Below are 11,429 nucleotides of genomic sequence, written 5' to 3'. Positions count from 1 at the left end.
TTTTTGCCCCACTGTAACTATGATAAAAGCATAGCTATAAGATGTAAAAACACATTTTCATTTTGAAGCTACCCGAGTGACGCAGATAAACTTTTAAGAGGTTATAATTACAGGAAATTACTTGCCGTCTGGTGGTTTAACTGCTAATTTTTATTGGTTCTAACAGTTTTGAAAATGTAAATGCCAACTGCTTGCTTTTGTGATACTTGGTCTTTCAAGCTTGGTATTTAACTTTCATCTGCGCCAATTTTGGTGAAGGCTGGAAAAAGCTTCAGAAAGTTAAGTATAGCTTAAATTCTTGAAATATAGCTTGAACTCTGAATGATTCAAGGACTCCTTAAAAGAAGCAGGCTAACAGTTAAAAATCTGCATGCATGGGCATACTTCCAACTTCCACCCATTGGTGGTGCTATAATACTTCAGACATGAGTCTTAATTAGAGAAATTGGCAAACTGCTCCCAGTCAGTGAACAAAATCTTCAAATGTTTTACTCTACAGTCCAATGAATAATAATAAAACAAAGCGGAAGAAGAAGACCTATAAGTAAACGCATAAACAAGTCTCCTCAGCTTCACTGCTTGGCACTGAAATATTTATAAGTGTCTTCATGACCTGGTCTTCTCTCCACCCAGACCACCGATGAGTTTTTCCGCCCTTTCCAACTTCCTGGCGCACAAATCCACCTGAAATTCCAGCTGGGCTTTCTCCTCTGTCTTTTCTTGAAAAGTTTTCTGAAGAGCTGCTAAGCGATCTTCAACTTCTTTCAACTCAGCCCTCTTCTGGTCCAGAAGGGCCATGGTAGCTGCCAGGGACTCCTGTGCCACTCCAAGATTGGCCTTCTTAGGAGCCACAACCTGAAACCAAAGACGAAATCAAGAAATGTGTGAAAAAGTAAGTGTGCAGGTACAATTACAAGTGGTTTGAATATCCAAACACACTGCACCTTTGCCACCCTGTCATACACTTCCATTGCTTGGATCCATTTGCACAGGCCTTCCGCTGCAGAGGATGCCTTTGCCACTATACTGGGGTTAAAGTCGGGATTAGTCATGTACTCACTTCGGATTTTTTGCATCACATGGACCTGCAACCCAAAGACAGACGAGTAAGTTAGGGGTAAGTGCAAGTTGAATGTTTTTTAACTGTGACATAATTTTGACACTCACAGGAATGTTGTCCTTGTCATATACTCTAAGATCTCGTAAAAAATTCATATCACCCAGCAACTTCTTGCTCGGACCCCAGAAGTCAAAAACCTAGATAATAAAGCAAACATGTCACTCACTGTGTTTATGCCCTTTTTCTAACAGAATGAAAAACTATATCATTCGAATGAGGTTTAGCTGTGTTTTAAAAGACTAAAAATAAGTACCAGACTTTAATCATTTCACATGATTTAATTTTTCTTTTAATTTTTGTACTCAGTCTAACCTTTTTTCCAGTCCCAGCTGGATCAGCTATCTTATCTGGCTTTATCTCCTTCATCACACACACAGCTGCCATCACCAGCTTCACCCCTGAAGGTGGATTTTTCATAGACTTCACAATTGTGACATCAGAGGGCTGAAAAGAAATGGACAGCTTGACTTGCTCAGTTATCTAACTGCAATGATATGTAATGAAAAAAAGATATTTTGCTGAAGGGCGCTCACCTTCAAAGTGTCCAAGGCAGATAGAGCAGCCTCCAGGGCAGGGATAGCTTCAGCTAAGTCACTCTCACACTCATCCTTCAAAGCCTGGGCCTCATTGGCTTTTATGGTTGCTGCCTCCTCATCAACCCGCACAACTTTGCTCTTGGCTTCCACCTCCACAGACTCCACCTCGATAACCTGAAAATTGATACATGTTTACATTTAGTACGGATTTATGTATGTTCTGATACATATGTACTCTGGGGAGGATACTGATGTTGATCGATTGTGTGAAATGTATTCACCTTCATCATTTTGGTGTTCTCTATCTTTGCCTGTTCCAGTTTAGGCTGTAGGTCTACAAGTTCCTTCTTCATCTCACCCACCTATGGAAATATATTGCTCAAATAAACTACTGCATAGGAATAATACAAGAAATAGAGAATAGACAAAACAGCTCCAGTGAAAATAGTATTTCATATACCTGAGATTCAGCAAAGGCTAGCTTATCCAGGCCATTGGTGTACCTCTGTTTTGCCTTCATGACAGTGTCTCTTTTCTGAGTGAGAAGTTGACGAAAAGCTGCAATTAGTTCCAGGTAGGATGTGGGTGTCACATAATTATGGCGACCAAGCTCAGAAAGGAATCTGCAAGTGAAAACAGCATAATTAAAGGATTAGAAATGTACTTTACATTTCATTCTGAAAAGTATGAATAAAGCTGTCATACCTCTGTGAAAGCTCTTTGGCAGAGGTGTGGAATGTCTTGCAGATAGGTATGACCTCCTGCCTCTCATTTTCATTCATTTGTAGTGACTCCAGGAAGGAGTTGGCTACTCGCTCAAGTGCTTCCTCAGGCCATGGCTGTCAAAGTACAGAGAGGAAAGCGATACTAAGGGCAGGATCAAAGATGGCATACAAAGACAAGAGTGAAGACACAGAACAGGGTCTGCTAATGAATTTACATGTCCTATTTTCTTTCTTTGGTTTTATTTCCAGATCCAAGAGCACAGCTGACGCTTAACAGATACCTATATAGTTTTCAGTGATTCAGACATTTTTATATGTAGTATATTACAATGCACGCATGTTATAGTGCCCTACCTGATACCAGTCAATGGTACAGCAGTTAATAAGAGCTGGAAACTGGCGCAGGCGATTTCGAAAGGCATCTCCAATAGGACTGAATGCCACAACAACGTGCAGGTTCTCTTTACAGCGTGCCACAAAGAAGGCAAACAGAGTCAAAGGGCTCAGCTCCAAGTTTTTATTACCAGCTTGGGCAATGGGACGTACTGCCTGGGGAAAAACAGATGAAATGAGAATTTTATTGCATACAATTTCATAAGGTATGTATATAAGATTATAGGCTTATAATATCCTACCTCTATGATTTCTTGTTTCTCATCTATGGCAAAAAGATTGGGAACCTCTCCTGTATTCAAGACACTGTCCACGTCTTCTAGAAAAGCTTCATCTTTGATCTGAGCATCAGTCATCAAGAACACTGTCTTCTGTCCTTTCACCCCAGCATTTTTTAGCAACATCTTTATTTGAAAGGAAAGCAGTGAGACAGAGTACAGCAGCGAGGACTGTTAAAAAGCCACAGAATCTAATGAGAATAATACGACCAAAACACACTTGTATTAAACAGAAGTAACAGAAGCCTTTACAGCTTACCTTGAGGTCATCTCTCCACTCAGTCATACCGTAGCTCTTGGAGATCTCTGGCTGAAACATGGTCATATGGGCCATGAATGTGGCCAGACGGGTGATGGATTGGCGTCCACTTCCTCCCACTCCCACAAGGAGGGCATTTCCTCCTGGCTGCTTTAACACACGACTGACGCGGGACAAGTGCTCCAGGACATAGCTAGATAAGATTTTATTTTCAGTTAATTAAGTTTAAACACAAATTACAAGTTACAGATAAAAACATATCTCATTCATTTACTGCACAAAAGTCGAGTCAACTTGTAAAGTTATTGCTAAAGAAAGAAAGAAAATCTATAAAAACTATATCCTCTTTGAAAGCTGTTTACCGGAAGATGACAAGGTTCATCCGATTCTTATGCATCTGGTTGTATTCTTCAAGACAGGACTTTACCACCACGGCAAAGTTTTCAACTGAGGGCACCTCAGCATACAAACGCTCATCATCCTCCAGGTCAGGTTTCATGTAGTCACCAAACAGAAGATTTCGCATGTCTTCTTCAACCAGCTAGAAATTCACAAATTTAAATGCCACAGATTCAGGCACATCAAGATGTAATTCTGCAAGCACATCTTCTTTGCTGTATTGTTTCATTTTAAAAGTAGTAAAGCACATGAAATAGTAAGGATAAGGGACTATCAGCTCACTTTGCTGCCTTGTTTCAGGTGATCAAAGACCTGGTGAAAGGATTCCTTAAAGTGATCTTTCACAATGCTGCTCATCAGCGTGTAGAGCCACACTCGATCGTCATCGTCTACCAAACGGTCATAATAGACACGGAAGACCTCATGGACAAAAAGCCGTATCATAGTGCGTTTGCTCTCCAGAGATCCCTTCTTAATCAGCAGGCAACCTTGGATAACACGTGAAAAGTCCCGCAGGTTGAAAGTATAGTGAGACTTGGCTGGAGTTGGAAGCAGGTTCTCCATGGATTTCTTATAGACCTATGGAAAATATAAAACGTAAACGTAAAGATGATTTAGATTTTTATACAACTGCAAAATGAATTTATCCAGCTTTCTGGTTTTTGTGCTCCCAATGTCTGTTTTTACAGCACTCACTTCCATTGTTGCTGTCACTATTTGGTTGCCAACAGTGAAATATTCAGGTGGGAACTGATTGTTTTTAAGATAGAAGGACACAATGTTGGAGAAAATGTGAACCATGGTGTCATCGCTGAAGGGATTAATGCTAAAAATGTTGAAATGCCGCAAGAAGCGTGAAGTCACAGCATTCCTTCCCCCGCCAGGGGGGCCCATAGCTGAGATGATCTGGAGATCAACAAGAGTGATCTTGGAGGTATCCTTCAGGTCATACCTGCAAGAGTAGATGAGGTCTGTTTGTTTGAAGAACAGTGCTCTAATCTAGTGAATTCAGTCCTGTTCATATATTTATATTTCTCTCGTTAGAATATGAATTTGTCCTGTAATAGGTGGTTCATACCAGTTTCCGTGGTCTATGTACTGTCGAAGAAGCTCTACAGGAGGCTGTGCTCCAAACTGTTCCAGTGCAGGCATGTTCATGTCATCTACAAAGATGATACACTTTTTTCCCATTGGGGGTCCAAACACGCCCTTCCTTCTCTTATCTAACCTGGACATGATGATATTCTACATGATGAAATAAACAGAATAAATACAATTTAAATAACTATAACCTCTTATTTGTTTAGAAACAAACAAACACCTCACATAATATATGATCACTAAAGCTGTTTCTCTACAGGGACATTATTTCACATACAGTGCTTAACAAATTTATTAGACCACCAATGGTTAATTTAGCAGTATGTGCAACTTCTTTGATCAAAATCAGATTTTTAAGGCTAACATTAATAATTACTGAAGCACATTATTATTTTTGAATTAAGATGGCAAATTACAGTTATTTACTTGCATTCCTGAACAGAAAAAAAATTATTGGTTGAAAGTTATGCTCTTGACCAGTGCATCAGGTCAAATTTGGGTATAAAATGTTTCTTGTTCCTTTTATGTAAGTTTTAGGCAGATTTTCAAAAAAATATTTGTTAATATTTATTTTCTCGTTTGTATGACAGGTGGTCTAATACATTTGTTAAGAACTGTATGTCTCATGTCTCTCACACTGACCTGAGTTTGGTTTGAACTTGTGCGGGCTGAAAAGTTGATGAAGAAGGGTAGGTACTGGTCTTTGTCCAGATTATTCATGAGTTTTTCCTTCACATACACAGATTTTCCAGTTCCAGTAGGACCCACAAACAGGGAAGGACTTAAAGGCAAAACAAAACATATATTTTAAAATGTATTATGTTTGATTAAATGTATATAAATTCAGGCTATGCACTATTATCATAGTACTAAAGATGCAAAGAACAACAAAAACAGTTTTGACCAATCCCTCAGAGAATACTGACACTTCGTAGTTGATGCAAAGATCCATCAAGTAGTTGTAGCGAACTGTGTCTATGGTGGGTACAATGATCTCTTGCACTTTGGTGGTTTTGTCGCCCAGGTTGATGTTTTTAATGGCCTCATTCCAGTGAAACCATTTGCCTTTCCCTTTAAACTGGAAATGAAAGAATATATTATGATTTTCTGGTATAACAAAAGCTAAAGTCTTCTGAGTGACATAATTACACAATACCTCATAGAAATAGTCATACACTAGCCCCTTCTCCTCAAATGGACACTCCCATTTTCCCAGTGTTTCAGGGATAGGATGTTCTTTTTTTTGTCCTGCAACAATCAACCTGAAGAAGCTACTAAACTTCTCTCTACTGTCTGCATCACAGCTCCCACCCACAGACCACACGAGTGAGAACGCAAATGCTGCCTGCGGGCAAAAAGAAAAAGTAGCAGTGCAAAGTGCATATACAGAAAACATTTTTGCAAAACATTTGCAAGGTGCAGATCCTAACAAGTATTTTGAATAAATAAGTTCAAATATTATATCAAATTCTAAAAGATATAAGCCCTTTTACCATTATCCAGCAGCGGATATTTTTATCACTTTGACCCGTCTTCACAGGTTTAGTGAGAAGCATCTCAAACAGTCGACACAAAGACACCGCAATGTTGCTGTTGCTCCTGGAAACGACTTCCTGTAAACCAAACCAAAATTTAGCATGTCAAATAATTATTGTATTGATATAATGTGAATAACACATACACTCCCTGGATTCTGAGGCCACTTACTCTGCAATGTTTTCGAAGCATTGTGAGAGCGGGTGGCAGGAGCCAGTGGAAAAGCTCCAGTAACAAGGAACGGTTGTCTGGAGTCTGAAGATCATCAAGAAGAGTGTTCATCCAGGAGAGCACCAAGGGCTTCCAGCCCAGCTGAGATGGTTCCATGTAGATCATACCACATCGACTGACTGTGGCTGGCTTCATTTGGAGAAAATGCAGAAAAAAGCATCCTATCAATTCAAGCTACAGTAATGCTACAGTAACAGTCTTATCAAGCACCTTTTAGAAAGACAGTTTTCTTCATAAAAGAAAGGTTATCATTTTGCAAATTAACTAGAAATTATTTTACATTTTAAAATAAGATTAGCAAATAACTTTATTAACTGCAAACATCCAACTCACAGAGGCCTGTGATAGATCCATAGCTTCAAAAATCAAACTCATCTGACTTGACATCTGGATGATCTCACCGCTCATCAGGCACAACTGTCAAGGAAGCAAAAAATAAAAAGGTATGAAAAACAGAAAAATATATATAATTACATTATATATATTATATACATTATTTTACTGTGCAACATGTACCTTTTTGTTGTCATCCAGCACCGTGTTCATGCTCTCAATCCATAGTGTATCTATTGGACCATCAAACACCACCCATTTACGGTCGGGAGTGTCAGCCGATGCAAACTCCCGAAACGTGTTAGCCACAATCCCATCTGTCCACTAAGAATGAGGATAAAAAATTAAAGCCACCTCTATGTTAATACTGTAAACACGCTTTTATTTATCTGTAAAACAAAAGATCGATGGCACGGGTTTACCTCATGAGAAACTAGGTCAAACTGTCCAAACAGCTGTCCCATAGTAATTGACTTTGGGTTTAACGTCCTGAAGATGACTTTCTCCTCCTGGCCGTGTCCTCTCTCATTCATGAGAGTCAGAGTGTCAGCTAAAACATGTAGCACTTTGGTCTTTCCAGCAAAAGGCTCTCCCACCAGCATGAATCTTAAAAACAGTATTTATAACAATATTTATAAATCCATATTGAATTTTAGATCATTTCCTCCAAGCCATTTTCCAATCATGTGAATATCAAGCAGGAAATCATAATATAGTACACCAGCATGGAAACTGAAACACATAACATACCCGTGCCTAACAATCATCATCTCATAGGTCTGGATCATCTTCTGTATGAAAACGTCTGTTGGCTGTACATTGTGATTTTTGCAGCATTCTTTAGCAGCCTCTAGAAACAGCTGACAAACAAAAAACAGATTCTAACACACATAACCACACAAATAAAGGGTTTTGTTAGATTTTGGGCAAAACAATATGGACCCAAATCAACACTGACCTGGTAATCAGCCTCGGGAAGGCAAATGCCTGGGAACAAATCACTGGTGATTCCATTGAACAGCGGAATATCATGGGAGAGAAACTTGGGCTCATTAACATCCTTTATGGATCTCAGGAGCTGAATGTTACAACATGAATAAGAAATTGAAAGGATCAAAAACTGGCAATAAAGTTCACAATCAGGACACAAAGTATAGATCGATGTTTAGTAAATACCAGAATGTCCTCATTTTCCTTGGGATACTTGAGCTTGAGGTTTCCTGCAGCCACAAGGACAGCTTTGACAGCCCTCATGCCATAATCATAATGGAACTGAGAGGAGAGCTGCTCTGAGCAAAGCCTGTAGGTCATCACAATCTTCACCGAGAGAGGTTTGGCATTTAAGAAGCCATATGAATACAGAGATATCTCTGCTATAAGTGCATAGTTGGGCACCATCATGGCAACTGTTCGGAACAAAACCTGCACAGAGAAAATATAAAAAACGTTGAACAGTAACATACATTTTTCAGATTATACTTAAGGATGTGTAGAGCACCAGCATGTGTGATTTGAAACAGAACAGCAATGTGTATGCTATGTGTGATAAAATATTTTACTGGTAAAAGACCTTGAGGTTGTCTGGGAGTTCTGATCGTCCTGCGTAGCCAGGGTTCATTGTTATGGACACAAAGCAGTTGGGATTGAGTTTGAGCATGGTCCCTTCAAAGTCAAAGTACTCCAGCTTCTGCTCGATGGCCCTTTGAATACAGAGAACCTGCTGGGCCACTACAGACAGCACTTCCAGCTCAATACGGTTGAATTCGTCAAAGCAGGCCCACGCACCAGATGAAGCAAGACCTTTAAAAAACTATATGGAATTACAAGTTAGTAAACCATTTTTTGAATGTCTGAAAAAGCATTAGAAAGGAAAATTTTCAACTTGTGGATGTTACTTTTCCCATAGCCAGATAATCCAGTCCATCTGAACAGTTAAAGACGACACACTGCACAGCAAGTGCTTTAGCCAGATCCTTAGTCGTCTCTGTCTTTCCTGTTCCAGCTGGACCCTCTGGTGCACCACCCAAATTCATGTAGAAAGCTCCAATCTCAAAAAGAATAGTTAAAATATGATGTCAGTTATCACTCCTACAGCAAAAGCAAAAGTATGCAAGTTCTGAAACATATTTAATTAACTATTTTTAAGAAATGTTTTCTTACCAGGGTTCGATAGCATCGGTCAGTCAGAGGAGTGATGACCAGGCGTGGCGAGTTCCCCAGATACTCATAGGCATACTTAACATCACAGTTGATTATGCGAACGCGAACATTATCACTACTCCAGTAATAACGAAGCTGGGCCAGCCACTGAAAGTCAGCTTCTTGTGATACACCTATTAAAAATCCAGAAAACATTTTAATCGCTGTGCATTTTCTCTTTATCGTTCAAAGGTATTTTATATAATAATGCATAATACTAATAAACCTGTTTTGTTCTTGCAGTACCTTTCTCAATAAGCTCCATGACTACATCCCTGGCATGGACATCAATTGTGACCAGAGCTCCCAAAGTAATCCGTGTTTGCTTGGCCAGTTTTCCTCTCACCAGCTCTACGATGTCATTCAGCTGACTCTGAAGTTTCTGATAGTAGTTCTTTAAACCCTGCAGAGAACAGCCGGCTACTATTTTAGTTTCTTCCCAAGGTGATATTTTTAAGGTGTCTAGTTCATTGTAAAAGATACTGAGGTCACTTGATCAAGAGTGAGAAACATCACTTCTTTATTAGAAACATGTAAAAGGACCCACGTTAGGGTGTGCTCTGATAGCCTCATGAACCTCCAATGTCCAGAAAATCTGTGAGGTGCAAAGTACCACCTGCCCAGGCCACTCCGTGACCCACTGGCTCCGTGGAGTCTCAGCGTATGCCTGCCAAAGACACCCATATACATCCATTCATTTGTCACTGACTCACATGCATATATATATATATATATATTGATGCACAGGATCATACACAGTATGACAGCATTGTAAGTAAACCATAATACTATTTCAAATTAGGTACGAAGAACAGTGATCTCACCACCCTGGACCGGGCTATTACATCTCTAACACTCCGAAGCATCACGTCTTCCACCTGAATCAGCCACTTCTCCACAGCTCCTTTGGCTTCGGACGTGGAGATGTGCTGGATGAGCTGAACGCGCTCCCCTTCACTGCTATACATGGCCTGAACAAGAACATTGTGCAGTTTAGTCAAAGGCTTAATCATCCACACCATTATGTAATGAAAACAACATGTGTGACTGCCTTGCCTGGATATCCAAATTGGGCAGAAAGTCTAGTTTGGAAATACCCTCAAAGCACTTCTTCAGATGTGGCTGCACTCGCTGTGGATCCTTGGTCTCAGACAGAATCTCCAGCATTTCATCGTTGGACAAGAAGAAGAACCTATCACCAGGGTTAGCATTACATATTAAAATCTGTCATAATATGAAAGATCTGGACAGAAATAAAATCTGCAAAAAAATATTTTTACCGAGGAAAAAACAGACGTTTCTTCTCCAGATATGCGTTCAAGCCCTTCATAATGCTATCAAGAAGGGTGTTGGAATCTTGTAGTTTCTCTAGCAAACCAGGTAGCGAGGTTGCTGGGAGAATCTATGTTAACAAATTATCCAGTTAATCAACCAAAAAATTATAGTTTTAGATTTACTTTCTGTAAATGTAAATGCATTTTTTCTTACCTTAGGGTTCTTAACACAATGCCTCATAACCTCTTTATAGTTCCTGTCAACAGTTTGAAAAAGTCGCCCCTCTTCTGGAATCTGCTGCATGATGTCCTTGGATGAAAAGATGGGCTCCAGGTAAAGCCACTGGGCTTGTACTTTCAGCCACTCATCTATGGATTCCTGGATACGAAGCAGACGCTCCTCCCATTGCTAACATCACAGAACAAATGGTTAAAGCTTTCTCTATATGTAGGAGGTTAAAAAAATACTCCCAGGTGCCAAATTATACAAATTTAATAGGCAAATTCAGCATTTATTTGTTATGCAAATATAAAACTCATATTAACCTTGATTTCATTTTCAAAGGGCTTTATGAAAGGTGAGCCCCTCATAGTCTGAGTCTTCACAATCTGGTCATCTAACATTGTCTGAATGTCATCTAAGGCGGTCAGGATGGAAACGCCAGTCTCCCTGTAAGGTTGATGGTGAAAGGAGACACTATCCCAAATGCCCACCATGGTTTTCATAGCCTTCTCAAGGGAAAACTCCTGTAGTGAGTAAGAGAGTGGACATATATAATTTAACACAAAGAATAAAGTACAACCTGTATAAACACACACAGACTTTCAAAATCTTCTCACTTTGCTGGCAGCAGCACTGATGGACTCAAAGTCTTCCAGGTATGGAGTCAGATTTTGCTTGAGAACTTTCCGTAGTGTTGTACCACCATTGGGGGTGATTTCATAGCTAACTATCTGTGACATCTGGGTCCAGTGGCGAGATCTGAGGCCAGGGTTGCACAAGATGGACACCAGGGGGATATGTTTCTAAACACAAACACATTCC

At 39.8% G+C, this 11,429-nt stretch overlaps 1 protein-coding gene across 1 annotated transcript in view; it reads right to left on the bottom strand.

Moving 5' to 3' along the window:
* Positions 1–11,429, bottom strand: part of dnah12 (dynein, axonemal, heavy chain 12) — a 28,320-nt gene that overhangs the window by 9,793 nt on the left and 7,098 nt on the right. The window contains exons 18-54 of the mRNA XM_005740462.1: positions 11,225–11,410; positions 10,931–11,131; positions 10,599–10,793; positions 10,391–10,512; positions 10,167–10,302; positions 9,935–10,081; positions 9,658–9,777; positions 9,357–9,513; positions 9,072–9,244; positions 8,807–8,959; positions 8,482–8,721; positions 8,088–8,333; positions 7,870–7,989; positions 7,662–7,771; positions 7,334–7,517; positions 7,095–7,235; positions 6,912–6,995; positions 6,519–6,707; positions 6,305–6,424; positions 5,968–6,156; positions 5,738–5,889; positions 5,454–5,592; positions 4,789–4,955; positions 4,407–4,662; positions 3,993–4,289; positions 3,674–3,852; positions 3,312–3,504; positions 3,017–3,178; positions 2,736–2,930; positions 2,362–2,495; positions 2,117–2,279; positions 1,938–2,018; positions 1,654–1,830; positions 1,433–1,564; positions 1,168–1,257; positions 945–1,085; positions 614–855 (exon numbers count right to left, since the gene is read on the bottom strand). Of these exons, the coding sequence (XP_005740519.1) occupies positions 614–855; positions 945–1,085; positions 1,168–1,257; positions 1,433–1,564; positions 1,654–1,830; positions 1,938–2,018; positions 2,117–2,279; positions 2,362–2,495; positions 2,736–2,930; positions 3,017–3,178; positions 3,312–3,504; positions 3,674–3,852; positions 3,993–4,289; positions 4,407–4,662; positions 4,789–4,955; positions 5,454–5,592; positions 5,738–5,889; positions 5,968–6,156; positions 6,305–6,424; positions 6,519–6,707; positions 6,912–6,995; positions 7,095–7,235; positions 7,334–7,517; positions 7,662–7,771; positions 7,870–7,989; positions 8,088–8,333; positions 8,482–8,721; positions 8,807–8,959; positions 9,072–9,244; positions 9,357–9,513; positions 9,658–9,777; positions 9,935–10,081; positions 10,167–10,302; positions 10,391–10,512; positions 10,599–10,793; positions 10,931–11,131; positions 11,225–11,410 (6,113 nt within the window). The remainder of the gene's footprint in view (positions 1–613; positions 856–944; positions 1,086–1,167; positions 1,258–1,432; positions 1,565–1,653; positions 1,831–1,937; positions 2,019–2,116; positions 2,280–2,361; positions 2,496–2,735; positions 2,931–3,016; positions 3,179–3,311; positions 3,505–3,673; positions 3,853–3,992; positions 4,290–4,406; positions 4,663–4,788; positions 4,956–5,453; positions 5,593–5,737; positions 5,890–5,967; positions 6,157–6,304; positions 6,425–6,518; positions 6,708–6,911; positions 6,996–7,094; positions 7,236–7,333; positions 7,518–7,661; positions 7,772–7,869; positions 7,990–8,087; positions 8,334–8,481; positions 8,722–8,806; positions 8,960–9,071; positions 9,245–9,356; positions 9,514–9,657; positions 9,778–9,934; positions 10,082–10,166; positions 10,303–10,390; positions 10,513–10,598; positions 10,794–10,930; positions 11,132–11,224; positions 11,411–11,429) is intronic.

Source organism: Pundamilia nyererei, unplaced genomic scaffold (assembly GCF_000239375.1).
Source record: "Pundamilia nyererei isolate P.nyererei 1_Seehausen unplaced genomic scaffold, PunNye1.0 scaffold00100, whole genome shotgun sequence".
NCBI lineage: Eukaryota > Metazoa > Chordata > Actinopteri > Cichliformes > Cichlidae > Pundamilia > Pundamilia nyererei.
The sequence above is the reverse complement of the archived record's forward strand: the minus strand, read 5'-3'. Positions and strand labels throughout refer to the sequence as shown.